Source organism: Chroicocephalus ridibundus, chromosome 5, assembly GCF_963924245.1.
Source record: "Chroicocephalus ridibundus chromosome 5, bChrRid1.1, whole genome shotgun sequence".
Taxonomy (NCBI): Eukaryota; Metazoa; Chordata; class Aves; order Charadriiformes; family Laridae; genus Chroicocephalus; species Chroicocephalus ridibundus.
Window position 1 is genome coordinate 38864218 of NC_086288.1, and position 27152 is coordinate 38891369.

Below are 27152 nucleotides of genomic sequence, written 5' to 3' on the forward strand. Positions count from 1 at the left end.
TTTCACCCAGCTGAGGGAATGTATACTGCAGAAAAAAAGAAAAAAAAAAGAGAAAAGTAAGTCTATAACGGTACATAAATATCAAACTGCAATTTTTTCATGAACCAATCAGAAATTAATAGCACAAGTTGAATTTGCTAGTATCTGCAATATAGGGTGCAGACATAACTTGCATCTCTATATATACATATATAGAAAAGAATAGAGAAAACAGTTAATTTGAACTAAAATGAAAGGGCTGGGGGAGAAAGATGGCGTGATTGTGAAAAAAGATGCTTAAAAAAATTCTGAACTCGGGTTGTAACACAATAGACCAAATAGCTTTCGGCTAATTTTAAAAAACAGGGAAGATGGGCAAGACTGAAAAGAAAGGTACATGTGATAGAAGTTCTAGTGTCTGTGGAAAAAGGAGTAAAGATTACTAGAGCAATAGGACAACAATAAACAATGTCTGAATGAATAATAGGGTGGAAAAACCAAGATGTATTTAAAATACAGCTTGCTGAAAGGAAAGCATTAATATAAATTAAATTGCTAGCTCTGTACCTTCCTTAAAACATTTCCATGTTTCTACAGAACCTGCTAATTCGTATTTACCGTAGAAAACTTAAAAATAGAACAGGTAGGGATGGATATAACTATATTGTAAAATACCAAAAAATAACGATGACGAAAACTGTCAGTTTTTATTTGCTGTCTTTATAGTCTAGGTTTACTTTTAGAAATTTTTAAATTTAAAAAAAAAAAAATGTTACTGATGTATTCTGGAACCCCAATGAAACTAGACAGAATCAGCTGCAACCTACAGGAAGATATGTCTATGAGAACAAGGACAACAATGTCTTGAACACCTTTGGCATTCATCACAGAGGACCCTCTTAAACAGCTAGGAGTACAGAACTGTCATTTCAGCTACTCTTCTGAAGATATGTTCAAAGTGCTATATTAAGAAATTGGTTTGAAAGAACCAATCGATTCATAAATCCATAATGTCCCTTTTATTTTACTAACAGTTTCTGTTTGTAGATGTCAAAAATGCATAGTGCTGCCTTCCAGGTAGTTTAACTTGGCTTGTCTGGGGTTATTTTCCAGGGTTCCTTCAGGGCAAGGGTTAACAGATGTACGTGTTATATTACCACCTTTCACTGTCCCGGGGCCTTTAATTTTTAACTTCTGAAAAACAAACAGGAAGATACTAACAGACTCTGTTATTTTGGATATGACTAGCAGAAATAGTTCTAGAATGCGGAATTATGAGTACTGCAACACAAGGGGTTCAGCTCTGCAAGAAGAAACTACTTTGCCCTGCTCGCTCTCCGATAGGAAAAGGACCAGATCATGATCTCGGTTACACTGCCGAGAGCACGAGACTAGATTATGGATCACAGAACATGATTCTGTTCACCTCTGAAATCAACACTTTCATTTCTAATGAAGATAAAATGAAGCAGACTAATCTAGCGTAAGAGAAGAGAAAGCCCATGAGGGTCTTAATGTTTCTTCATAAAAAGAGACTCATCAGCTGGCTCAAAGTTAAAATAGTCCCAGCCATAAAAATACGTACATAATGAGCCACATCATAAAGTTCAGTGGTATTATGACTTTGAGTTATAGAACTTGCATGTCCAGATTATTTTAACAGGAATCAGTACTTATGAACAAAACCTTATCACAATCTTTTTCACTGTACTTCGTTAACCCAGAAGATTACAGATCAACACTGGTACCTGGTTTCAATGTGTCTGAAAACACGATGTACAGTCTAAAGCAGCATTCATATTGCCATTACTGAAACAAGTAGCTTCAATATTCAAAACAAATAAAACATGCCAAATCTTGCAAGTCTTACATGTATCCAAAGTTTCCCTTTTCTGTGATTTATCCCACTGTTAGTGAATGAATTAGGACTCAAAATCAGATTCCAAAAAAGGGAAGAGAAAAGTAAAGGATGGAAGAGAACTGAATGAGATGATTGCACTGGTGGTCAAGACTAAATACTTTTGGCATATCTGTAAGTGAATAAAAAAGCATTAGAGATTTGGTAAAGCTGATTGGCATCTTTGACAACTATTTTCACTTCACTTTTAATACAGGATAGAGAAAAACACCTGGTATTTGACCCGTTAAATAGAAGACAAAAGGTAATAATGCAGCCTTCTTAAAAGAAAGACCATGTAACAGATAAAGGGCAATTCAATACAGATAAAAATAGAAACCTGCTGACTTTCATGAGTCATTGTTAATCAAACCCAACCACTTCATTGAAAAATTCAGTAGAAAAGCTATGAGATGTAACAGATGGGTTTAAGATATTTCATAAACATAATGTAACAAGGAAAACCTGCAACTAGGCTGTCAAAGTGAACTTCATATATCCTGATTGTAACACACACAAAATACTGCTGGACCACATAGAAGATATGACACTGCAATTGCTGCATTACAATTTCACTATTATTTACTAAGGAAAGTTCAAAACAAGCCGGTGAGGAACCAGTTTTTGTATTGCACAAGATTGGTAGCTTTTTGACTACGGTACTATGACTGATCAGTTTGATTTGTTCATTCTTGGACTGTGAGTTATAGTCTTCCAAAAAGGAAGAGGTTAGGAGCATCATCTCTGAAGGGAAGGAAATTCTTGCATTCCCTTCATGTCACAGAGCCCCTACGCTTTCCTTCACATGGGGGTGAGAGAGTCACAGCAAAGACTCCGCAAGATCAGAGAGGCAACAGCAAAGCTTCAGGGAGGATGAAACACTCCTGAGGAACGAAGCAAGACCATCCAGAGCTTGCTGCAGCAATTCAGAAAGCCACAGAGTTGACTGAAGCCAACCCTGGAAGCAAGCATTCCCCCTTTTAGGATACTGGAGACAGAAAAAAATTCCGTTTATATGAGTTTTGAATTTCTATTCTGTTTTGCCTATTAATCCTCACTTTTAAGAACTTTTAAGTCCTCTAGTTTATATCCTAATAATTTTTTTTAGATTTTTTTACTTCTAAAAGTTGTTGTCTTTGGGGAGCCGAAAAAAAAAGATTGAGGCATATTTCCCTGACATTTCTGGCTCACCTGGCATTCTGTCATAAATACAAAAAAATGAATTCTTGGCAGACAGGGCATTTATGACTATTTCCTTAAAGTCATAACTGTTTTGTACTAAGAACAATTTAACCATGCATAAAGAGAACTTTGTATGTAGGTCCATAATATCCCATGTGAGAAGACCACGTGAAAGGGGATAATTTGTAACACCCTCCTGAGAATTTTTGTAAGAATAAAGAAAGTGGGGAAAAAGGATGAGAAGTTGGAAGGAAAAGAAGGGGGCAGATATCAGGAGTGCTTTCTAAGAAATATGCTTAGCATTTTGAACAATCTGAAAACATTTCTGTCATCAATTGCTGAGCAGAACTCTCCAGAATGGAAGGAAGAATGTTCTTTCAGAGGACGTTAGCTTTTAATGGCATCTCCATTACGGTGTTTTGGGGTTGTGTTTTTTGGTGGGCGTGTGTGGGGGGGTGGAATATATCAACAAGACAATGCAGACTGTTGAATGGTACCAAAAAAGTGAAAGCTGTCATCCGTAAATTAATTTTAACAAGATGACTAAATGGTAAGTTTTGAGAGAAAGATAATATATACATAACTTCAAAAACCCCCAAATGGAAATATTACATGCTTTCCATGAAGGTAGCCTAAAGAAAGATATCATAAGCTTTTATCAAAAGTACAAGTTGAACTACTCTCTCTTTAAAAGTTATTAATTTAAGTATGTTAGCAGATGTTAAACTTTACATGTGGACAAGTCACCTACGGAAATCTTCTATAAATATAAGAACAAAGGGCAGACATCTTGTAAGAAAAGTGAGACTGCTGATAGGCATAGGGAAGAAGCCGAAGAAACCAAAGGAAAAGGTCAGAAAAAGAATAAAGTAAAATGAGATATAGAAACTGTTAAAAAATTCAATGAACTAACATGAAAAAAAGAAGCAATACGTATTGCATTAGGGAAAAAAAAATCTGGTATTTTTAAATTTTCCATAAGTGAGAATTATTTTCTATGATGAATAATAGGTTAGATAAAATATACTCAAAGAGGTAAAAAAGACAGTTAAGAAATTTAAGATGCGGGATAACAGCAGGATAAAAAGCATTTCTAGATGTATACTAAAATATCAGCAAAATGTCCTGCGATATTAATACCGTAGTGAGTCATAGCACAATTATATTACAATTTAAGTTAAGTAAAATTTGCAGAGGCATACAAGTTCTCATGGTTTCATTCAGATGGATGCTGATTATCCCTGACTCCCATCAGTTTCAATAAGAGAAAGATCAGTAGCAAGATGTATTACTTCCACAAATAGTAATCATAAGTATCTAAGAAGAGCTGAGGAGTACTAAGGACTTCTAAAATTACCAACTGGATATTATCAGTAACAACATTAATATCTGACCACACGCTTGATAGCATTCTGTAAGTTATTTTATCATTTTTTAAATGCACTACTTAAATACAATTTTCATTATCATATCTTGAAAGTCAAACAGTATTTCTTAACTTTTCTTTAAAATGTCCTAGCGTATATAACACTATTTGTTATTTAAGATTGGTTCCTAGCCACTCCATACTTGGCAACCTTAAACATATCTCCTGTATACTTTCAGTAGAGGAGACTATTTTTCAACATAATAGAAATTCAACAGCCATAATTTGAGTTTAGACTTGGACTCTTTTGCTGCTTCTTGTTGTATTTTTCCATTTGGCAAAACACTAGGACATTATATAGTTCTGCGTTTGTTCCTCTGAACCAACGAGCTTAACTCATATTGAGAACCACATACTGCAAACTTAATTTCTAAGTATGAGCTCTTGCTATGATTTACAAAATCACAATGTCCCTATTGCTTAGTCTGATCGGTTTCTTAAGTATGTGCTGACTTCAGTTATGATGATCTCTGACGCATTTTGATGAAAAAAATATTTATCTGTCTTCCCAGGTCAGTGTTTGTCATTTTTTTTCAGAAAGTGTACTACTATTTACACAGCGTTATTTAGTCTTGAGAGGCATGGATGTGGTTCTTGTACAACCAAGTAAATTAATAATTCCCAGAGTTAGGCAAACATGATTGTAGTGTATAATATAGCCATAGTAAAGTCTAGAATACATTGCCTCTGGGGACATCTTAAATTATACAAGGACTTAGGGGTTTTGAATGTTTAAAATCGCCTGAATAAGTGCAACACATTCTTTGGTGGTTAAGTTGCAACAGAAACGGAACACACTATGTTTTGTTCTGCATTTGTTCCTTTGAAGTTAATATTTAAGTACTAAATCCATTTTACATAGTGAAATATAAAACACCACTCTTTTTTATCCAATTATTTTTTCCGCCCCAAGGTTTTATTTTTATTATGTTGCCTGAATGGATACTAAATTATGGCTACATAACAACCTTTAAGCAAATGTGAAACTGTAAGAACCAAACAGGGAATATATGATGAACAAGGTTCAGAAAGATATGGAATGGCCAAAGAAATATGGAAGAAAAAAACCAAACACAACCAACCAAGTGAAGATCTAAAAATAAATACAGGGGAATCAAGTCAGTGCAAACAGCGAAATACATAAAATAAATTTAAGAGACCCTGAGGACCAACTTAACTCAATGTCTTTATGCCCATTCTTTTTTTTTTTGTATCCAGACTCCATTAACTCTTTCTTCCAACCTTTGTTAGTTTATCTACAAAGACATATTAGATTAATATCACATATATATATTTGAGTGCTATTAATTTTAGTGCCTCACTCTATGGATATTGGATCTGTCGTTCTTTTTCTGTATTTCAATCCTAACTACACTGTTAATATTAAAGGATTAAGCTATAACATTTTCTGCTTAAGAAGACTTTCAAGCATTCCAGTTTGTTTATGTTTTTCATAAGCTAACAAATCAACAAACAGCATCAGAATTATGCGCTCCTGTCACTGAAAGCTTTCACTCCCTTTACAGTTCTTACTGTACCTGTACACAAAATGCACACAGAGACATCATCCTGGCACTCAGGTAACACTTTGCAGACCTTTCTTTTTATGTTTGTGAGTTGTCAATACAGTACACAGTCACACATTCCTCCTCTCCCATTAAATATAACCAAATCTGGACAATTGTAGCAATTTTCATGTTGCTTTGAATGTCTGATCACCGCTGCAATCTGACTTCAATTTGGGAATCCCATGAGTCTTTAAAAATTCCATACTTGACTCTCTTCCAGCTGTAATAAGTACCTCAGAAGTGTGCTGGGTTGGCCCTGGCTAATAGCCAAACTCCCACCCAGCTGCTTGCTTACTCATTCTCCCTCCGCCCCACACAGGAGGACAGGGGGAGAAAATAAGAGGAACCGGAATGCGAAAGCTCCTGTGCTGAGATAAAGACGGGGAGATTGCTTACTAATTACCATGGCGCTCAAAACAGACTCAAACTTGGGAAATTTAGTTTAATTCATTGCCAATTAAAAGAAACAAATAATTACTAATTTGGCTCGTGGTAAACAAAAAATATACATTATTAAAACAACAGTTTTCCTTCTCTCCTATTCCAGGCTCAACTTCACTCCTTCACTCCCAACTCCTTTATGCTCCACCCAAGTGGTGCAGAAGGATGGAGGGGTACAGTCAGTACTCAGCAGTTTCACTTTGCATCTCCTCCTCCTCACCCTTTTTGCCTGCTCCAGCCAGGACTCTCCAAGGGCTGAAGTTCTTCAAGGTAAACCCACTCCACTATGGGTTCCCCACAGGCTGCCGTTGGTAGTTACTCCACCGTAGGGCACCTCCTCCAGCCTTGGACTTCCCTCTGCAGTTTCTTGCTCTTTTTATTCTCTACTCCTCTCTCTCTCTCTGGTGTATTCTGCCCTTTTATGAATGTTTTCCCAGAGGTGCCATGAGCGTGGCTGGGTGGCTCAGCTGTGCCCTGTGGTGGGTTCATTGGAACCAACCAGAACTGGCTGTATCTGTCACAGGGCAGCCTCTGGTCTCCTCCCTCAGAGGCCACCCCTGCAGCCCGTTACTGCCAGCACATGGGCACCTGCACCCACACATTATCTTTAGGTTTTGGATTTGTTTTGGTTTGGTTTTTTTTTTTCATTTTCATACTCAAAATGTATGTATCAGGCTGTGAAAACACTTGCTCTTTTCAAATCTGCAAATACAGTCAACTGAACCTTTCAGTTTGAGCCGTTAGCTTCATTATTTCCATTCATCATTTCCCTTTTATTTCTCCATGTCCAGATGCATGTTGCTGTTCCTATCTACAGCTCATGCCATGTATTATGCTGAGAAGAGATTAGTAAGAACTCAAAATGATTATTTACAAGCATCATGAATATTTACAGAAAGCTAACAAATATTGCAGAAAGGAGTTTGTGAACGTGGGAGAGACATTTTTGAATGTCAGTCAAATGATTAACACCAAACTAACAAAAGCAACAATTATTTAACTGAGAACTTTTCAGAGGATGCTGGTTTTATCCTAAGTTTCTCTTAAAGCTACCATTCAAGCAAGATGGGCTTTGAAACTGTCCCTTATTTTACAACAGAAGCTCAACTTACAAATAGAACTAATGCAAAAACAGCGAAGAAAACAAAACAAAGGTGATGCACAAATACAATTGCCGCCTTAGAAATAAAAGCATTCATAAGAAAATGAAATAAAAATAAACAAACCAGATACTTGATTGTGGCAATATTCCACACACTTAATAATTCCAGTGATCATGGACTCACATGAGTCAGAGAGCAAGCACAACTCCTTATGTAAGGCCTTGGCCACCTTTATAACTTTGTTAATTTAAAAGGGCCAAAGCAAAGTAAGCACGTCCACAGGTAAACACAATACAGCTGAAAACTTATTTTTAGAGTTTTGTCAGATGATGTCATTATTTTTCTCATTTTCTATCTTGCTCCGTATTTTGAGGTCATGGCAAAGTTAGGTGGAAAATATTTGCCTTCCTAAAAGATGATTTCTAAGTTATACTGATATTCACTGATGACTCTTTGAGAACTACAACACTGCTGAATATTTGGAGGAATGACAAAACTACCAATTTTCTAGTAAAATACTTATTTTGGAAAAAATACATTTTCATTGAATTATTAGAAGATAAGGTTGTTATTACGATCCGTTTGTACTAAGTCACTATGCACTTCTTAGAACATTCATTTCATAGATTTCTTTTTTCTTTTAGATGTTTGAAGACTGTATAATCCTGAACATATAATGCTGACTGTATTCTGGGCTGCAATTTTATCCTCATGTGCTTTTATTGTTACATCTGTTCTTTTAAATGATTAGCCTGTGAAACATGTTTTCTCTATATTTAATAACAAGGGTTTGAACACATAGCAAAATAAAAATAGACTGGGTTTGGCAGGCGTTTCATTTCATTTCCATTTCTTTTCTTTGAAACATCAGGAGCATTGGAGTTTGTTACGTATCACTTTTCTATTCTATATGAGAAGTTTTGATAATAAACTGATAAATAGAGCTTTCTCTTACTTACATTGATATCTTCCAAATCCAAGCTATTCAGAATGACGTTGTTCCTCTTCCAGATGATGGGAGGTCTCAGAGTTCCCTGGATCGCACAACTTAAGACAGCACTTTGTCCCACAGTTGCTGCAGTGGTACTTAGTTTTTGATCTTCAGGCAGACTCAGCTGAACTACCTCTGCAAAAGATATATTGTTTGTAAGATTAATTAGCATGGAGTTTCATAAGGTTAATTAGCATGCAGTTTTTGTACACTGGTAATTTAAGGATTTTAATTGGAATCAAAGTAAAAAGAACTTCCAACAACCATAGGAAGTTCAGAGTATTTCAAATAAAGGTCATGATGACATTTCAATTAAACTGACTGACAAGTATCACCCTGTAAGAAGAGAGGCATTTAACATGAAAATGAATTCCAGAGGTAAGACTGTAATAAACATGACAGTGTATCCGAAGTCAGACACCAGAAGTTATTTGACAGTTAAGGCCAACGCAGAACAGCCGTCAGCACCTCCAGCTGAACTAAGATGGAAGCACTGGTAAAAGAGTCATTCATATGAGTTCATTTTCAGAAAAGAAAAATACAAACGGAGCTCAGAGCACAAAACATACAGGACTGAGACTGAAATGGACAACAAAGTGAATTTTGCATTCAGAATATAAAATTAAGGCATAAGATTTCTCTTCTGGCAAGACAATTTTTATGGGTCTTTTTCATTAATATTAGTGAAAATGGTTTCCAGATCAAACTGACATTAGTACTCTCTCCCATTTCAGTCTCAGAAGAATATGCATTAACCATAACACATTAGTTAATGTCATTTTTTTAAATGTGTTAAAATAATTTCTACTACATTTCTCTGGTCAAACATGATTCCTTTTACAAGAAATGCAGAAATTCAGAGACAGAATAATAAATAGTTCTGTACTTGAATAAATCTCTCTAAATATAGAAAAAGAGAGAAAAGAAGAGGAGAAAAAGAAAAAAGAATTAAAAACCCAGAGCGCTTTATAGCATCAATTCTGAAACTGCTTTGTCTACCAAAGAACAGAAACAACAACCAGGATGGACTATAGCACCTGGTAGACGTACAGGGTACAATACTGTATAATAGTTGAAGACAAACCTGAAGTAAATGCAGTGTGTCACCTGAAATATTGTGAATTATCTCAATCCACAAATATTTGCCATCTGGTTTTTGCATTTACCATGCAACACAGTAAAAATTGCTAGTGCTGATAAACTATTTCACAAGGCTTGCCAAGCCACCCTTAATTTATTTAGTATTACCTAAAGTACCCTAAGTAAAATATCTGTAAATCAGTACATTTAGAGGCGGCAGTTTCAAAAGCGTGTCATAGGTGGATGTTTGGGGTTGAAGTTTGCTTCAACAAAAAAACTAAAGTCTACTTTGTTTTTTCTTCAAGATCGCCAAATTGCTAACACATTTAGAATCAAAACCATCAAGAATACGTGCAAACACACATGTTCTTCACAGATAAATATGTATGAGAAAATTCAATCAATATGAGAAATTTGAGGAACTTAACATTGCTTTTTCACAGTCATAGTTATTGTTTGAATCATGAGAAAAGTTCAATATTGCTCTTGAAAAGCATCCAGTAGTTTTAAAACTCACACCAGTGCAGCAAATTCAAACTCGCTTAATATCCTGTGAGAATGAAGACAGTTTATGGCATGGTATCTAAAATATCTAAGAAAATGTGTGATTACAAAACAAAACAAATTTTATAAGTTTAAAATCAAAAAAAAGTCAAAATCTTAATGAAATTAAATTCAGTATAAATGAACACGGTGACAAATAAACACTATACAGCCTTTAAAGGAAAAGTATTTTTATATTTAATTTAAGGAAGCCTTTGTCATACAATTTTGGAACAAATCTTGCTTGATGCAAAAAGAAAAAAAATTAGGTACAACTAATACTAGGAGAGAAGTACCCTTTCAAGTTAACACTACGGAAAGTACATCTTCCCCTATTTTTCATCGCCTCTGGTATTTCATATTGCAAGAAAAATAATGCACAACTTCAGTAACTACATTTGTAACATAACACAAACTAAAACCAAAGCAACTGAACAAAATTCAACAAGAAAAAAATAAATTATGTCAGCATCCATGTTCATTTCAGTCCTAGCGGAAAAAAAACCAAAAATATGTATTTTCCAGGTTAACCAGAAGTTCATCATTATTCACGTTTGCTTTTAAAAATTTCAAGATGTGTGATGGGAGTCCAGACCTTGACACTTTCTCCACTACTCGATGTACTAAACAACTCTAATAGTAATAAGAGGTCACTTCACTTCTATGTCCCACAACTCATTTGATCACTTACATAAAAAGAGAATGAGTGATACACTTTAATTTGATGACATTGTATCCTCTTCCGTCTTGTATAATTGCCCATATGGGAGAGGCTGAACAGCTGAGAGTTGTCTTTTCACTTGTGGTGTGCCCAATTATATATAACCTATTAAAATTCTACATTTGTAAGGATCTTGTCAAATTAGACAGAAGAGCTACGTAGGAGCTGAAGATCATCCAAATAGCAATTTTTCCAGTCAACTGCTGAAGCATCAAAAAATCTCTAGGCTTTTTTATCTTTCATTTTTTTAAGTAAACTACAAAAGGCATCATGTATCTATTCTCTTTTAATTACCAAATTCCTTTCATATAAAAGAGCCATTAATCCTTCCATTACAACAAAGCAGCAACCTATAAGTAAACTAATATCCTTTACAGGTCCTTTTTAGCCTCATAAAAGCAATACTTTGTAATTAACACAGATTGTTGGGGTTTTTCTTTAAATACAAGCATCAGAAAGGCATTTTAACATCTTCAGGAAAGAAAACCTTCTTGTTCTATAATTAAACTCGATGGTTCATTTTTGAATGATTAAAAATATTGATTTTGTATTTAGACCAAAAAAAAGGCCCGATCCTTTTCTTTTCCAGAAGGAAAGTTCTATGACTCAAAACTCAAGTGATACTGCTCACCAGACATGCTCAAATGACTCATTTTTTTTTTCTAACTAGACACATTATCTGACACAATTTGTTACACTAAGGAAAAGGAAATATATGAATTAAGTTTAATACTTAATATTATTAATAGTTAATATTAACTATTTACTGTAGTTTTTAAAATTTACTGCATCCATCTGACGCATTTCAGCTCCTATGTTATAGGAAATGGTTCTTCAGTGCCAGTATTTCTGGCCAGTATGTGCAGAATTCCTGAGACATACCTACACGGCTACTGAATGGTTCAAAACTTCTGGCAGAGAATTGACAGTACTAATATTTTGCACCTTTATGGAATTTGCTATGCAAAGTTCTCAAAAGGTAGATAAATATTCTGATACTCCATTTATAAAGGGTAATTATCTATGCTTACAAAAGTCACTGTCTAATTTAGGAAAGTCATGAAACAATGATCATAAAATCATGATCAGAATTTTGTAAAATTAAGAACAGTTGTCCTATCTGGAACAGGTCAATGCACTGATATTACAAATTTCTCAAAAGTTTAAAAAAACAAACACTCTGATAAATGCACTGGGCTCACTGCTTTCCCTCAAAACACTGAACAATATTTAAGTAAAAAACCCCTTCATATATAACACAGTTATGGGTACTTTAAAGGATTATTTAATAATGAAAAAATATATATATAATTTATACTATAACTTTTCTTATTCTCTAAAGATAAAACTATTGCATATATTTTCTCCTTATTGGTGAAGAAAAAAAAAAAAAGAACCACTCAAACCAAAAAGCCCTAGGCCTACAGGGCTGTACCTGGAGCAGAGCTCTTTGACAAGTAACTCCCTGAAAATCCCCGTTTGTGAACTCTCTGTAGCCATGGTGGAAGAGGCAAATGCTGGTGTGGGGGGGAAGGGTGCGGTGTGTGCAAAACGTTCCCAGGTGCATGGGGCAGCACCCCTCAGAGCCCAGGCTCCACGACATTCCTTTGGAAACAGAAAAGATAGGCCTGGGAACTAAATGATGCATTTACCACCTCCTCTTTCCTCCCTGAAAGAAATAAACCTGGGTCTGAGAACAAACACTTTTTCTGGCAAAGACTGATGCCGTGGCACTGGGAGATATCACCTGTTCGGATGGCACTCAGCTTTCTCTCCATGCTGCCCTTGTAAAGCAATGATAAGTCTCACACATTTTGTTTGTTTAATTTTAAGTGAAAAAGCAGAGCAAATGTTTCAAAAAATCGGAAATGGAATGGATTCAGTTTACTAATACCAACACTAAGTGAAAAAATAAATTTGGATGTTGTTGGTTACAAAGCAGTAGTACTTTATGTAAGTAGCCAGTAGGCTTTAGCTTTTATAGCTTGTCATTATCAGAAGCATGAATGCTCTTCTATGGTGTACTATATGAACAACTGTAACTCCTCCAGATACGATATCAGTCTGACACACATTCCTGGTTCTTAACTACAAAAAGTCACTGGATAGGTTCTTTCAGACAAAGAGGAGAAAGGCGGAAAGAAAAAAGGAAAAACTAATTTAAATAAAAGCTAGAGGTACAGTTAGGAGAAGTGGACAACAAAATAGGGTACAGACAGCTATGTCTAAACATCTGGTTGGATGTAACATAAAAAAGGTGATTATAAAAGGGGACAAAAGTGGTGAAACCAGAGTAAGTGTTAATTACTGGAAAGACATTTTAAAACATTAATACTGACCAGGAGGAAAAAAAACCACCAAACAAAAAAACTCAAACAAACAACCAAAAACACACTTACTGAAGGGGCTCAGAAAGATCCGAGATTTAAAAAAAAAGAACCCTGATGGTTTAAATATAAGATACTCCTGCATGGGTTGAGGAACACGTGCTAGACGGTTGAAAGGGTTTGACAAATCTCCTGGCTGCTACAGCCAATCTGCAAACTTCCATACCTTCCCACCCGTCGTTCTGCTTAATGATACCAAGTCAAGTTCTTCTGGTTCCTCCCATCATGCTTTTCGTTACTGAAGTTATCACTGTATCTGATCCAGATTGAATTCATTCTTCTTGAAAACACATGAAATAAAACGGCAACGTATCAACTAATTGATATGTTTTTTCTTGAAAGACTTCAGTCAATACATCTGTAGAAAGCAATTGCCATTTTCACATTGATCTCATCTCGCTCCTTACAGTCACCTTGTGATTGACTAATCCTCACAACTTTCTTCTTCTTTGCTCTTTCCGGTATGTTAGTTCTCAGCTTGAAGTATAATTTCTTACTATTAACCAAGTATAAGATCTTGTACTTTTTTCATCTCATTTTTACTGTGCTAGGCTTCAAGGTTGTTCAGTTCCTCTACTATAGTAATCCAACATTTCTCTGTATTGATGATGACTTCCAAATCTTGGTCTTCTCTTACCTTTTTTTTTTTCTTTTTTTTTTTGGTAAGGATATTAGTGAAAGCATTACATCAATTTGCTTCCCAGGTGGCCACCGGAGAACTTCACTAATAACTCTTTCTCAAAGTGATGTTTTCCCATTTCATTGAACCCGTATCACCTCCCTTTCAGCCAGCTCCTTAATTCATTTTATGATTTCTCTACTACCTGCCAATGTTTTAGTTGACTAAACAGGTTCTCATGTGGCATCATACCAAGTGCTTTTCTCATTGCTTCGCTTTAGTTATCTAGAACCTATGTTACAGATTTACTTCCGTTTGTCCTTCAGTTAAAATTAGATAAAATTAAGATCATATTTTTCTTTATATTTTCTGATATGTCTTTCTCATATCTTTCTAAAATATCTTCATCTCTAACTGAACCCAAATGCAAATAACGTCAATCCTATCAAATCAGCAAAGAAACTGGACAATTATCAGTTGTCTTCTGGTTTGGGGGGTATGTTTTGTTTTGCATTGTATTGATATACATCACTGCTACATACATCATTGTTGCGTTTGGTTTTAGGCTTAAAGTATTTGTCCATCTTTGTCGTATCTCCCATAGGCAGGAATTTTTGGAAGACATAGACAATGCATTCAAAAAGCTTTCCCTAAATAGGTAACTACCTAAAATACATGAAGACATACACAGTGATTGTGTTCATTTATAAAGCTTTTAACTCCACAGGCAGCTCACCTTAGAAAATTTTTTAAAATTTATCGACCATCACAAGTGAAAGCAGCTAAGCATAAAAATTTCTGAGGAAGATATTATAATACTTCAAATAACGATCAATTAGAATAAAGTGTAAGTGCTTCAATTTTCTTAGTTTGCCCAATATTTAGTAATTAAACTGTGAAAGGCAGGGAAAAGGAGTTTTCAAAGCTGACATTTTACAAAAATATCTCAACAGCAATAGGGAAAAATCAATAATGAAACCTTAGTTTAAACATTATTTTTTCAGGAGTCATATATCTGGGGTTGTCATTCTTTGTCTAAGTTAAGCTATATCAATGTTATTGTAAGCTAACAGACAAAATGATATCACTGTATTTTTAAAGCACAGCAGGAGGGGCAGGGCAGTGCTTTGATCAAACTTTCTGTTTTCTTAATCCTAAGTACAATGGTCTGATGCGCATAACATGGAACATTCTGATGGTCAAAATTGAACATGTTTTTAAGAGGGTTGTTACACTTGGATTTATGAGTTTTCTGAGGAAGTTAAAGAACAGGTAGTGAAGGTACTTCAGTTCTCTCCCTACACATGAAAAACATCTTATCTCCAACTCCCCTGACGGTCCAAAACAGTCTGTAGGGACTGTAGGCAACCATAAAATTAATTTGTGATCTTAGAACACCTAATCAGGCTACTAGGAGGAAAAACACTGAAGCATATAAAATTTCTGCAGATTAAGTGGTTCCTTACTGTATCTTATGACCAATAAAGGAAAGCCACAATATCAGTCTCAATAAAAGCTTTTGAAACCTAAAACTCATGTTTGTATATAACTTTATAATTGATTATCTATTAAAAGGAGGAAGATCTTATGCAACTGTAGAGCGTTTTGGTTAATTTAATTCCATTAACAAGTGTATAATTCGAACCTTCTCATTTATTTATATAAGTTGTATGTACCTATTCATAGCAGCCACAAAACACTGTTTTGAGTCTAAACTAATGAAGTTTATGCAGACTGGTATCCACTATCTAAAATTAAGACCACATTAAGCCTGTATTTATTTTGTTTGCCTATTTCAAACCTAATTTAAAAGCAATCACCTTTTAAAACCAAGTAAAGAAGCCGTTTGTCCATGGACTACAGTATGCTCTGTACTTAATGGATAGCATTGCTTGGTGGCTTGAAAGAGCTGAAATGCAGGTAGGCAATGTGCCTTTTCCTCTCCCGGCATTGATCCCACTTTCCTCAAAATGACATAATAAAAGCTGTTTCATCAGTATCATTTTGCTCTTCTTTTACAGCAATTTTAAAATGAGCACACATCACCATTAGCATGACTAATTTTGTCATTTTCTGCTGTCTTCCACTTTTAATTTGTTTTAAACATATTATTCGCATATTTAGTAGAATGTTTCAGTATGAGAAGTAATAGAACATGGTTCGTGAGGGGCTGTTCTCTAGGGTCTTATTGCCAGCAAAGGATTCTGTTTCTGTTCTCATAATCCATTTAACAGCACGCAGAAGAAAAAAAAGCATAAATAACTTTTTCACAACTCCTTAATGTTTTGGCTGCAGAGCCCAGATTAAAATTCAGGAGGTCTTATTTCCAGCTTTATGGCCAGGATAGCAGAGGATTCCACTTTAATATTACAGCAATATGGTTGTTATTCAAAACCAAAAGCTCTTAACAGACTTACCATTATAATTAACATTTATTCATCTTTCATCTTTGCTGACAAGAGACTTGAAAATCATTTTTCTTTGACAATTATAATATTATAATAGCTCATGTTTTTAGGAAGACCTGTACAAATCAATTCCATAAAAAAAATTAACAGAAACCATAAAAGAAAACACAATCCTGTCTGCCGCTTTATGTATAATACTGGTCAATGAGATTTAATGGAGGGTGATTGATAGATCGTGGTAGGAAACATTTACTTTATGGAAGAACTTAAAGCTCCTCCGAAAGACAAATGTGAAGCAAAAATTTATGGTTTCAATTTCTTCTTACAAACATGGAATGCAGTATTCTTTATTCAAATACCTAGAAACATTAAGAATGCTTAAGATTTTAAAAGTCAGGATAAAGTAGAATATTTCAGCTGACCTCTTGCTTTACTGAATTTAGCATCAAATTCTTTTATTATTGAAACAGCTTTCATCTTCTGATTTTGTTAGAACCAAAAATAACCATATAAGCAAATTTCTTTAAAAAAAAAAATCAAAAAGATCAGCTGAAATAAATAAAACAACTCAATAAAATGTAGAAGATTATATTTTACAAAAGTTTATAGATGTATGCACTAATAAAGTGTTTAAAATTAAAGCAAAGTTCATATTTTTAATGGTTCTTTGAAGTAGTAAGAATGAACACAGACTGTGAGAAGTAGCTCAAGGGCTTTATGAGACTGACAACCAGAATAATAAAATGGTAGATAAATTCAATAGGGGAGAAAGTATTATACAACAGCAAAAGCAATCCTTCGAATCCAGATCAATAGGCTGTAAGTTGACTTGGCAGGAAAGAGACAGCAGAGCGATAATAAGTAGTTTTATCAACTCTCCTCTTTAGCAGTGAAAAATTAAAATAAAAGATTCGGAATTCCTAGGAAAGGAACTAAAAGCAAAGAAACCCCCCATATTTTTGCCCCATGGTTTGTCCACATGAACATCAAAATCAGCTCTGGGTCCCCTGCAAAGCAGATGGAAACTCAGAGCAAAAACAAGCATGATAAGGGTATAGAGCAGTTTAAATATGAAAAATGATCATAGCTTGGATTTTTCTTTTGCAAAACAGATGATGCAAAGGGCTCTGAGAGAAGGCTACAAAATCATGACTGTCATGGAAAAGCTGAAAGAAGGAATTGACAACTCATTGTTTCTTCTAAGACAGGAAAGCAATCAAAATAAGCACGTGGGAAGCCAGGTTCAAAACAAAGGACAGTAGTTTTCATGCTTGAAGTGACTGATTTGAAAAAACTCTGTGCTAAAGGATACTGTGGATTCCAGAAGCTTACATGTGCAGGAAGAGATCGCACAAGCACTTGGAAGAATATGAACAAAGTATCATGATATTGTTCTTACACTTCTCTAGACAACAACTTAAGTCCCTGGTTGTGAGAAAACACTGGACTAGCTGGACCTGGGACCAGTACAGTCATTTTTATAGTCTTAAGACACGATTCTTTATTTTACGTGGAAGTCACCCAGCAAATGTGATTTCTAAGTTTTCTTTACAGTGTTTACATACTCTAGTTTTACCTAAGTGAAACATAATTTAAGTTATTTTAAGAGTTTTAGTGAAAAAAAGTAATTTAACTGTAATGCAGCTGAATTAAAAAAAAAAAACAGGAGCTATACTACCTCCTGAAAATTATTCTACTCGGTAGGTGAACTGACCCTTCTGATCTTTTTAATTGCTCTTAATAGGATTATCTCTGAATGGCAAAGAACTTTTCCTGCATTGCTTACATATTAAAAATGCTTGTTTTAATATTTTTTTAAAAAAATGTGAATGGCAATCATTATGAAAATCTGTGACAATCACTTTTTGATAATTTCTAATTCACAAACTGATAAAACTAAACCAAAATTTCAAAGCTCATTACACATGTGTTTTAAATTTAATTCCTACTTTAATTAAATGAATTTTACTTGCTATATCCATTAATCAAATTCTTCCTCGAGACCTTGTGTTTCTCACAAGTCTGCACAGATCGCAACAGGACTCAAGCTATAAATGAGTGTCACAAGGACTATAATGATTCACTTAAGTCTATAAAAATCAATACACTTGCTCTGCAGGGCACTAGGATCATTAAAAAAATAGGTCAGAAACATTTTTCATGGAAATATGAGGAGTCGTTGATTCTTTAACACTCCCTTGTCATCGCATACAGAAACACAGGATGTTTCTAGGCGGCTGTGGATTCCACCTCATTTAATACATCACACGACATCCAGAATTGCCAGAAGTGCAGTATTAGCAGCACTGAGAAACCAAATATATTCATCAGGTTTCTCAGGTGACTACCCTGTCGCGGTTACTTTTTATCAACACCTGAACCAGATCAGATAGTTAGAGAATTGCTTAATTGACAGGAAATATATGAAATAAGAAACTTGTAAAGATATACCATTTAAATCTGCCTAAAGCCACTTTGGAAAATACCTAATTTCGCCTAATATTCATATATCAGTACTACAGGAATACTAGGTAAGCCTGAGTGTGTTCTGAAACGTATCCCTACTGCTTATGGTAAGGATATTTACAATAGTGCAGATAAAGGGTTCACTCTACAGATTGGCTTCTTATGAGAATCCTTTGAAGTTACAGAGGCCATTCAATTCTTATGAGAACTTTCTCAGCCTGGAGCAAAACACCAGCCAAGAAAGTCAACTCAGGATCTATATGGCTTCAAAGTCTTCTGTTGCAGGGGAAATAGGTAATCTACTCCCATAACATCGACAGCCTGTTTCTCATAGCTGATTTATTAGGGATAAGCAAAACAATCCAAACTTGGCATATCCTGACAGACTATTTCTTTCTCTTTATGAACAACAACTGAATTCCAGCTTCTATGAATTTACATCTCTTGAAGAGATAGTAAACAAACGGCTAAATAATTCTCCCTCCTGTTTCTACTATCATCTCACCGGACTGAAACTGCCTGCCCAACCTTAATGTACCCTCTCTGTATGTTCTGTAACTGAATTTATGCATCATTCAATGAATCCTAAGGGAAATTTCAAAGTTATTGTGATGGGTTAAAATTTGATTTTATGCATGTTACTGGAATTGCTGATCTGAAAGTAGTCAGGTTTATGGTACCTTAGGTTTATGTGTATATATAAACTTGCAGTTTTTATAGACTCAGTATTCAAAGTTATACAACAATGTATTTCTAGCCATTAAAGTTGTAGCAAAAGTTAATTTTAAAGTATGTTTAGAAGAGAATCTCAGAGTAAATGAAACACTAATTTCCTAATAACACATGGCCATTTTTAGATTTCAATCCCGTTTCAAAGGCTCTAGGTAAGATTAGTAAGATATAATTAAAAGAGTTGTATGCTAAAAATATTTCCAACAGAAAGCACGGCAGCCCAGAAAATACGATCAACCCTTTCACCTAGAATGCTACATCACTGTTTAAGAAAGTATGCCAAATGACCTATTCCAATAATACCTGTCTTGATGTGTGATGATATGACACCCACAGCCCAGACACTGTACCTGTCCAATCATTTGTATGGACTCACTTATTCACTGTGCATCCACAGTATTGCAACAATTTCTGGTGATGTTTCCTTAAACAGAGTTGTTCTTGCAGCAGTAGTTACTTTTTAAAAAATCCATGAAAAATGTCTTTTTTTTTTTTTTTTAAGATAGGAGGAGAGCATACACTAAGAGTGACCTGTGCAAAAATAAAGCGGAAATAAGAATCTAGCAGATCACTGAACTATATTAACATATGTACCTCAAATGAGATACATTAGAATTTCAAAAAAAACTCATGGACTTGCAACTAGTTTCGTCATTCAGTGTGCAACATTTAACACTTTACACTTGTATCCATCGTAAAACTCAGCAGTGAATAAGTGGGTTTTTTTCAGAATATGGAGATTAAGATGACTCTTCACAACAACACTGACATTGTTGATAAATAAACACTGCCTGTGCTTGAGTGTTAGATGCTTGCTTTTTTTAAAAGAAAGAAAGTTCTTTTTATGCTAATATATTCTTAATAACAACTGTTGCAGAACTGGACTGAAATGTGTAGATTTTTTTAAAACAATAATAGCATGAAACAAGATTACCAACCATTGATGCAACATTGACATGATGTTAAATTTAGTCTCAGAACTTTTTGAGGAATCTCAGCGTTTAATTTTCTGAAGTTAGCATTTTTAAATGCACATAACTGAACTTCAAATCTTCCAAAATTGCAGTGATGAGTCTTTGCAATGGTAGCGAGAAAGGTATTCAAGGAAGATGCAAAAAAGAGCCAAACACCACAGATGGAAGAAGGAAAAAGAAAAAAAAAAAAACATATAAAAAAAGATGCTAACAGAAAAATTCTGGAGGTTACTTAGGTTGAATGAAATTTTCCATGTTACTATTATTTACATTCATTTTTAGTGTGCTCACACGTTCAAGAAGGGAGAAAAATAAATATAACAACACGGTCTATCTGGTTTCTTCTGGGGAGGGGGGTTGTTCACATTTGCCAAATGTAATGTACCATTCCCAAAACATCACTCGAATTTTCCTTACAACAACCACATTAACATCAACTTCCTTATGTAGATCACCAAGCCTCCGAACCGCTTCAATTCGCAATTTGATACTTCTATGCATCCTGTCAGTGTCTATGCACTTCACCAACTCCTTCATGACATGTTTCTGTGCACTGGAAATTATCTGCCCCAGGACAAATTTTCCAAAATATTTTAAAATATTTTTTAAGAGTTTTCTTTTGTAGATTCTGGAAATGCTGACTGCAAATTGAGTGAACCTGTGGAAGAAAGGTAAAGAAAGATACATTTGCTTTCTACAGTCAATAGACCGTGGAAGTCATTGGACTTATTAAAAAAAAAAAAAAAAGAAAGGTACCTGGAGCCTTAAGCTGGGGATGCCATGGATCTTGCATCATAGGCATATATGTAACTGCACAGATAGAACTGTCTTTAAATTATTATTATATTTAATTAATAAGGAAAAAAATTAAAGTCTTTATTTTGCTTGTTTTCTTACTTATGGTTCTTCAGTTAAATATCGGTGTGGTTTTGTTGTTTCCAAAACAAAATTACTAACATTGCATTTATTCATTTGAGTTTTGAGTTAATTACAAATTTAGTAGCTTTTCAGTTTTGGAATGATGTAGACAGAAAAAAGTAGTACAAAGGGATCATGCTGCTGAAGAGAGCATTGAATGTTCCTCTGCTGCACCAGAATGTGTAATGAGCAGCAACAACAACTTCAGAGAAGAGCAAGGAAGCAATGGGAGGGGTCCACATCAAGCTACAAACTACCACGACAAGGCTGTACTTGCAGCTCTGAGCAGCTGAAGCAATGCTTCAGTGAAGACACTGAACAGCCCAACTACAGTGGATTTTATCAAGGCAGATAAAACTCTTAAAACCAGGATACTTTTCCCCAGGGAACTGCTTTGAAGAATACCTATAATTTGATGCAATCTGTTCCACTCAAAAGACAAAAAGATTGCTTTTCAATAATACCTTCAAAAAATACCTCTCTTCGTGGGGGGAAAAAAAAAAAAAGAATATATGAAAATGATACTTCACAGAAAGCAAACAAGGAGGCTGACATCCAACGACCTCAGTGTTTATCTGCAAATCAATACTCACTCCAAAAAATATCCACTGAAATGGTACATATATACAACCTTACGCAAGATTGTTATACTTAAAAGCAGTATTTTGGCAGCTTCTCTGGTTTATGTCCCTTTAAGAACTGTTAATAAATCTTTGCTTTTTCTTCTAGTTGCTTTCCTAGATACACAGTCTCAGATGCTCCACTTTTTTCTTTCCCTCTTCTTACTTTCTTTCCATCTCCTATTCTCATCTCCTTTTATTTCTCCCCAGCCTTTCTTCCCTTTTTATTTCTCTACCACGCTACTCACACCCACTGATCCTATTAGTTCTACTGTCCTTTCTTAAATATATTCAGATATACTCTTTATGCAATAACTCTAGATACTGAAGTGAATATCAGCAGGATTCCATTAGATCTGGAATTCATTTATTTGGATTTATCACTAGGTGGGGTGAGGGGAGGGAGGTTCATGGTTACGTCTGCCTTGTGGCTTGGGGGCACAGCTTGGTGTGCTCACAAGTCAGAGTTTGTTGGAATGAACCCTGGGCCTGCTGTGATAGAACAAAAGGTAACAGTTTTAAAATTAAAGAGGGCAGATTTAGACTAGATATAAGGAAGACTTTTTTTACAGTGAGGGCAGTGAAACACGAACAGGTCGCCCAGAAAGGTTGCGGATGCTCCATTCTTGGAAAAATTTAAGGTCAGGTTGGATGGGACTCTGAGCAACCTGATCTAGCTGAAGATGTCCCTGCTCATTGCAGGGGAGGTTGGACTAGATGACCTTTAAAAATCCCTTCCAACAATATTTTATGAGTCTATGATTCTAACCTTTGCCACTCCCTGTCTGAATTTTGGGCAAGATGAACCCGCTCCCACTTGCACATCTCATGTATGGGAAGAGACCTGTAGTATTTCAGTACGTATGCTAGTCTGGACAACAGGGAGATCATGACAGTGAGCACTTTATTTCTCATCCAATTTCTTATCTCAGATATATTATTCAGAGTTAGATTGTATTCTGAACAATAGCACACACTTTAAAAGATGATACCGGACTATAATTTGCCATCAGAATAGCAGGAGTATACACAATTAAGTACAGAAATATTAACCAGATTGTTTTCTATTGCTACTAACCTTTTAATTTGCTGCAAAATGAGAAAAAAATTGTTTTCAAACACTGATCACTGATACATTAGCCAATATAAATCAATACTATAATAAAATCAATACATAGACTCTTCCATTTGCGTATCAAATACATAACACTAAATGTCTCCCCATGGCTTTTAGACTTCCATAAAACAAAGAATCTAGAAACTACTCTTTATATCACTCTTTTCTAATCTTCCTGTATAGCTTTCTCCCTGAGACCTGGAGTGCCACTCAGTTGTCTGCAATGTCAAATCCTTACATCTCTGGAACACTTCCACAGTTTAAATACAAACTTTCCCAGCACCCTATCCAAGACTGTGCCGTTTTACAGTTTATTTTAGAACAAACCAATGCACATTGCAGATACAGATTTCAACTTTAAAATCAAGTATTCGCAAATTTTTAGAAAAGTAATCTTAGTCTCACTTCCCCCTATTCTGGATAACTCTTTTCTTGAGAAACCCTCAGGATCTGGGCTTATGAAACTGGGCCATCTCATCAGGCTCCAGATACAGGAAGATACAGCTTTCCTGATCAGCTTCTAACATATAAAAATTCCTACTGAAGGACAGTTGATAAATGCCCAGTCTGGAAAAGTGCTTCTCCTTAGCAATGCTTTTCACTAAGCATAGTTGAAGACAAACGATAAAAGGAAAGGAGGAGGGGCAGAATGGGGGACATGCACAAGGTGGGGACACAGACATGACAGGACACATACCACAAACATTAACATTTGCAGTCTAAACTCAAAATGTAGTCCGAATTCACAACATCAAGCAGAATCCATAGATCTAAAGACCGAGTCCATGATCTCTCACAGTAACACGGCCACACTCAACACATATCAAAAAATCCACACGGTCAGAACAAAAGTATCCTGTTACTGATAATGGCCAACAGCAAATGCTCAGGGAAGAAAACACCAGGCAAGCATATAGTGATAATTCTCATGTATTCTGTCTTAACACCCATCAATACAGTACTGCCTGAGACAGAGGCAGTTTATGTGGTGACACTAAAATATGAGTCAAAAGAGTAAATTATCTGGCAAGAATAGGAACATAGACTAGCATTAGCTGGCCTGTTAGCTGAACAACTAACCAATTCCACTGTCTTAACCTGAGGAGTTCCTCAGCTTGGAATGGAAGAGGTAGTTTCCCCATGAGGAAGAAAGAAAATAAAGTCCTATAACCATGTTTGTACAGTAATATGATGTTAAAGGAAAAAAAAAAAACAAACAACAAACAAAAAAAAAAATCACAGAAAAAATCCACATCTAAACCAAAAAGGAAAATAAAAAAAGCTTGAAATCTCAAATGTCTAGGATTTTGTAACAATTATGACCCCTAAATTAAAATCAAACCCTGCTCCTAAGTTATTCATATCTAAGGAACTTGTTTTGAATACTATGGTTTAAATCTGCAGAACTGAGACCTTTAAAGATTAAAAAGATTAAACCAATGTTACAGAGGAAAATAATAGTAGTTATTATGATACCACTAATTTATTCCAATGATATAAGCAAAAAGTCAAAGGGTGAAGTTTTGGGATATGTCTATCTACTCACACATATTCAAATAGAAAATCCATTTATGAACAACTTCACTATAAAATATAAACGAAATAAAGAGAAAGGACTCTCTAGGGTGAAATAGAACCAGGCTAATTAATACACCTACACCCCTCTGGAGTTGTAAACACAAAATGTAGACAATTTCATTAGAATTTGTTTTAAAGCAAAACCGGAAAGCTTTTCAGAAGACCTTCCACATCAACCATCTTGATTCCCCCGCTCCCCCAACTATAGCATATTACTTATTACGGATTGCAAGTTCTACCTAGACTCAAGTCCAAGTATCAGTTTCTTTGCTTTCCTCAAGCCAATCCCACTCGCTGTCCTGGGCTGCTTACACCAAAATACAACTTTTGTTTCACGTATTACCCAACTCTCATCTTAAATTTAACTGTTTGCTGTCTGCTAAGAAATTTATCCTAGCTTTTATCTGTCCTTGAAGTCCTCTTTCTTCTGACTTCACAGGAGGTCACCATTTGCATCAGTTTTCTCAGCCCCCACCTTTCTGGGAGGGAGACCTTCCCCAGGTTCCCTGTCACTCATCTGGCAGACAAGAAACCATATAGTCTCCCTAAGCTATATCAGCAGTGAAATTTAAACTACATTTGTGCCAAAAATTGAATCACTTTAAAATCAGTTTGTCTGTATCTAATAAGCATCACCTTTGATCTAATTCCAGGATGAATAAAGAAAAGAATTTATGGAGAGAAGACCCGATCTTAAAGACAATTCTGCCTAACAGACTATATTCAATTTCTACCTTGGATACTTTCAAAAGCTTTTGACTTGCAGGATCTTACAAATTTCCATCTATTGTGAAAGCTGCTGATTAGTGAGCATAAACTACTGATAACAGATTTTCCTTTTCTTAACTGTAACAAACCTCTTAGTCATAACTTTGTCCTTATATGCTATATGAATGGGACATAACTGAATTACATGTAGTAAATACAGTTCTAGCTAAACAATAATACAGCTAAAAGATTGAACTCCTTTCAATGAGAAGGTTATTCCATGATAACTGGGTCAAACCTACTGTTTTACCAAAATCAGATAATGCCACCAGATACTGAAAAAGTGATGTTGAAAAAAGCCAAGAACAAAACAAACACCCTGCACCTTCAGGTTTAATGCAACTCTAAAAGACATCTTCTCACACTGACACTGTAATCATCAAGTATATTGACTTAACCACTGATAGCACTTTTCTTTCAAACATCTAAAACACTTTTAGATAGATACAATTAATGAACCATGATGACTGTCTACTTTCAAACAGACTTTTCAATTTGAAGAATGCACAAAAGGCTGATAAGTACCAATAAACATATAGGAGGATTATACACTACATTTTCTAAATCCTCACAGGAAATCTAATGAGGAATAAAGTCAATCATGATTCATGCTAAGACCGATTGCGAATGTTTAGCACGTCACCAGCACAAGGTTCACCCAGTACCGGAAATTAAGAACGATAAAAATGGAATGCCATTAAGCTGAAAATAATATTTTCCATGGAAACAGTGGCACACATAAGTATTCATGAGTGGTGTTACGTGATAAGATCGATCTACGTGGTAATTTTTTGAACTTTAAATAAATAAGTTCAAGTTATGCACCCCGTGATGATGGCAAATTCAAATACAGAGACTGGTAATGAGTGAATGATAATTTTATATAAATGTTTAAAAAATACAATGTTCAAAAAAATTGCAGGCTGCAAAGACGGACATAGGCAATGTTAACATCGGAGGACTTCCGAATGAAGTGAAAAAGCTGCATTTACCCATCTGTGTAGGGGGAACATTTAACAGAGTATACGCACAAAATTTAAGTCTGAACTGGCTCCTACTATGAAATGACGAGCCCTATGGTTAATGGAACAGCCGGCAGCGTCATTTACTTTAGCCGGGCTTTGATGCCGTCACTCACAGCACTGTTGGGCCCCAGCTAGAGAGGCGCGTACTACACGAGCAGACTGTAAGTAACTCACTGCACCTTCAGGCTCAAAGGGCAGTGGTCAGCATTTCACGGACTGAAGGTCAGTTCGCTGCAGGCAGTTTCAGTACTGGGCTGGTACTGTTTAACATCTTTGTTGGTGACTTGGAAAACAGGACAAAATGCACCCTTGGAAATCTTCTAGTTGGCACCAAATTAACAGGGATCAGGGAGCACGCTTCTGCAAGACTGCCCTTCAGAGGGATCTGTATAAGCAGCAGAAACAGGCTGACAAACTATGAAATTCTACCAAGACATAAGAAAAGTCTTGCACTTGAGATAGAGTAAGCTCACGTAACAACACAGGGATTCAGCTGACTAGAAGTCCGCTTCGCAGGCAAGGATCCAGGTAGACCACAAGTTGAGGAGTTAGGCCAAATGCCTGCCAGAATTCCCCTCTGACATGTTCTGTGATTCAATGACCGCAGCT

At 35.5% G+C, this 27152-nt stretch overlaps 1 protein-coding gene across 2 annotated transcripts in view; it reads right to left on the reverse strand.

Annotated features, from left to right (window-relative positions):
- Positions 1–27152, reverse strand: part of FSTL5 (follistatin like 5) — a 317506-nt gene that overhangs the window by 92412 nt on the left and 197942 nt on the right. For both annotated transcript variants that reach the window (XM_063336243.1, XM_063336242.1), the window contains exon 7: positions 8556–8722. In XM_063336243.1, the coding sequence (XP_063192313.1) occupies positions 8556–8722 (167 nt within the window). The remainder of the gene's footprint in view (positions 1–8555; positions 8723–27152) is intronic.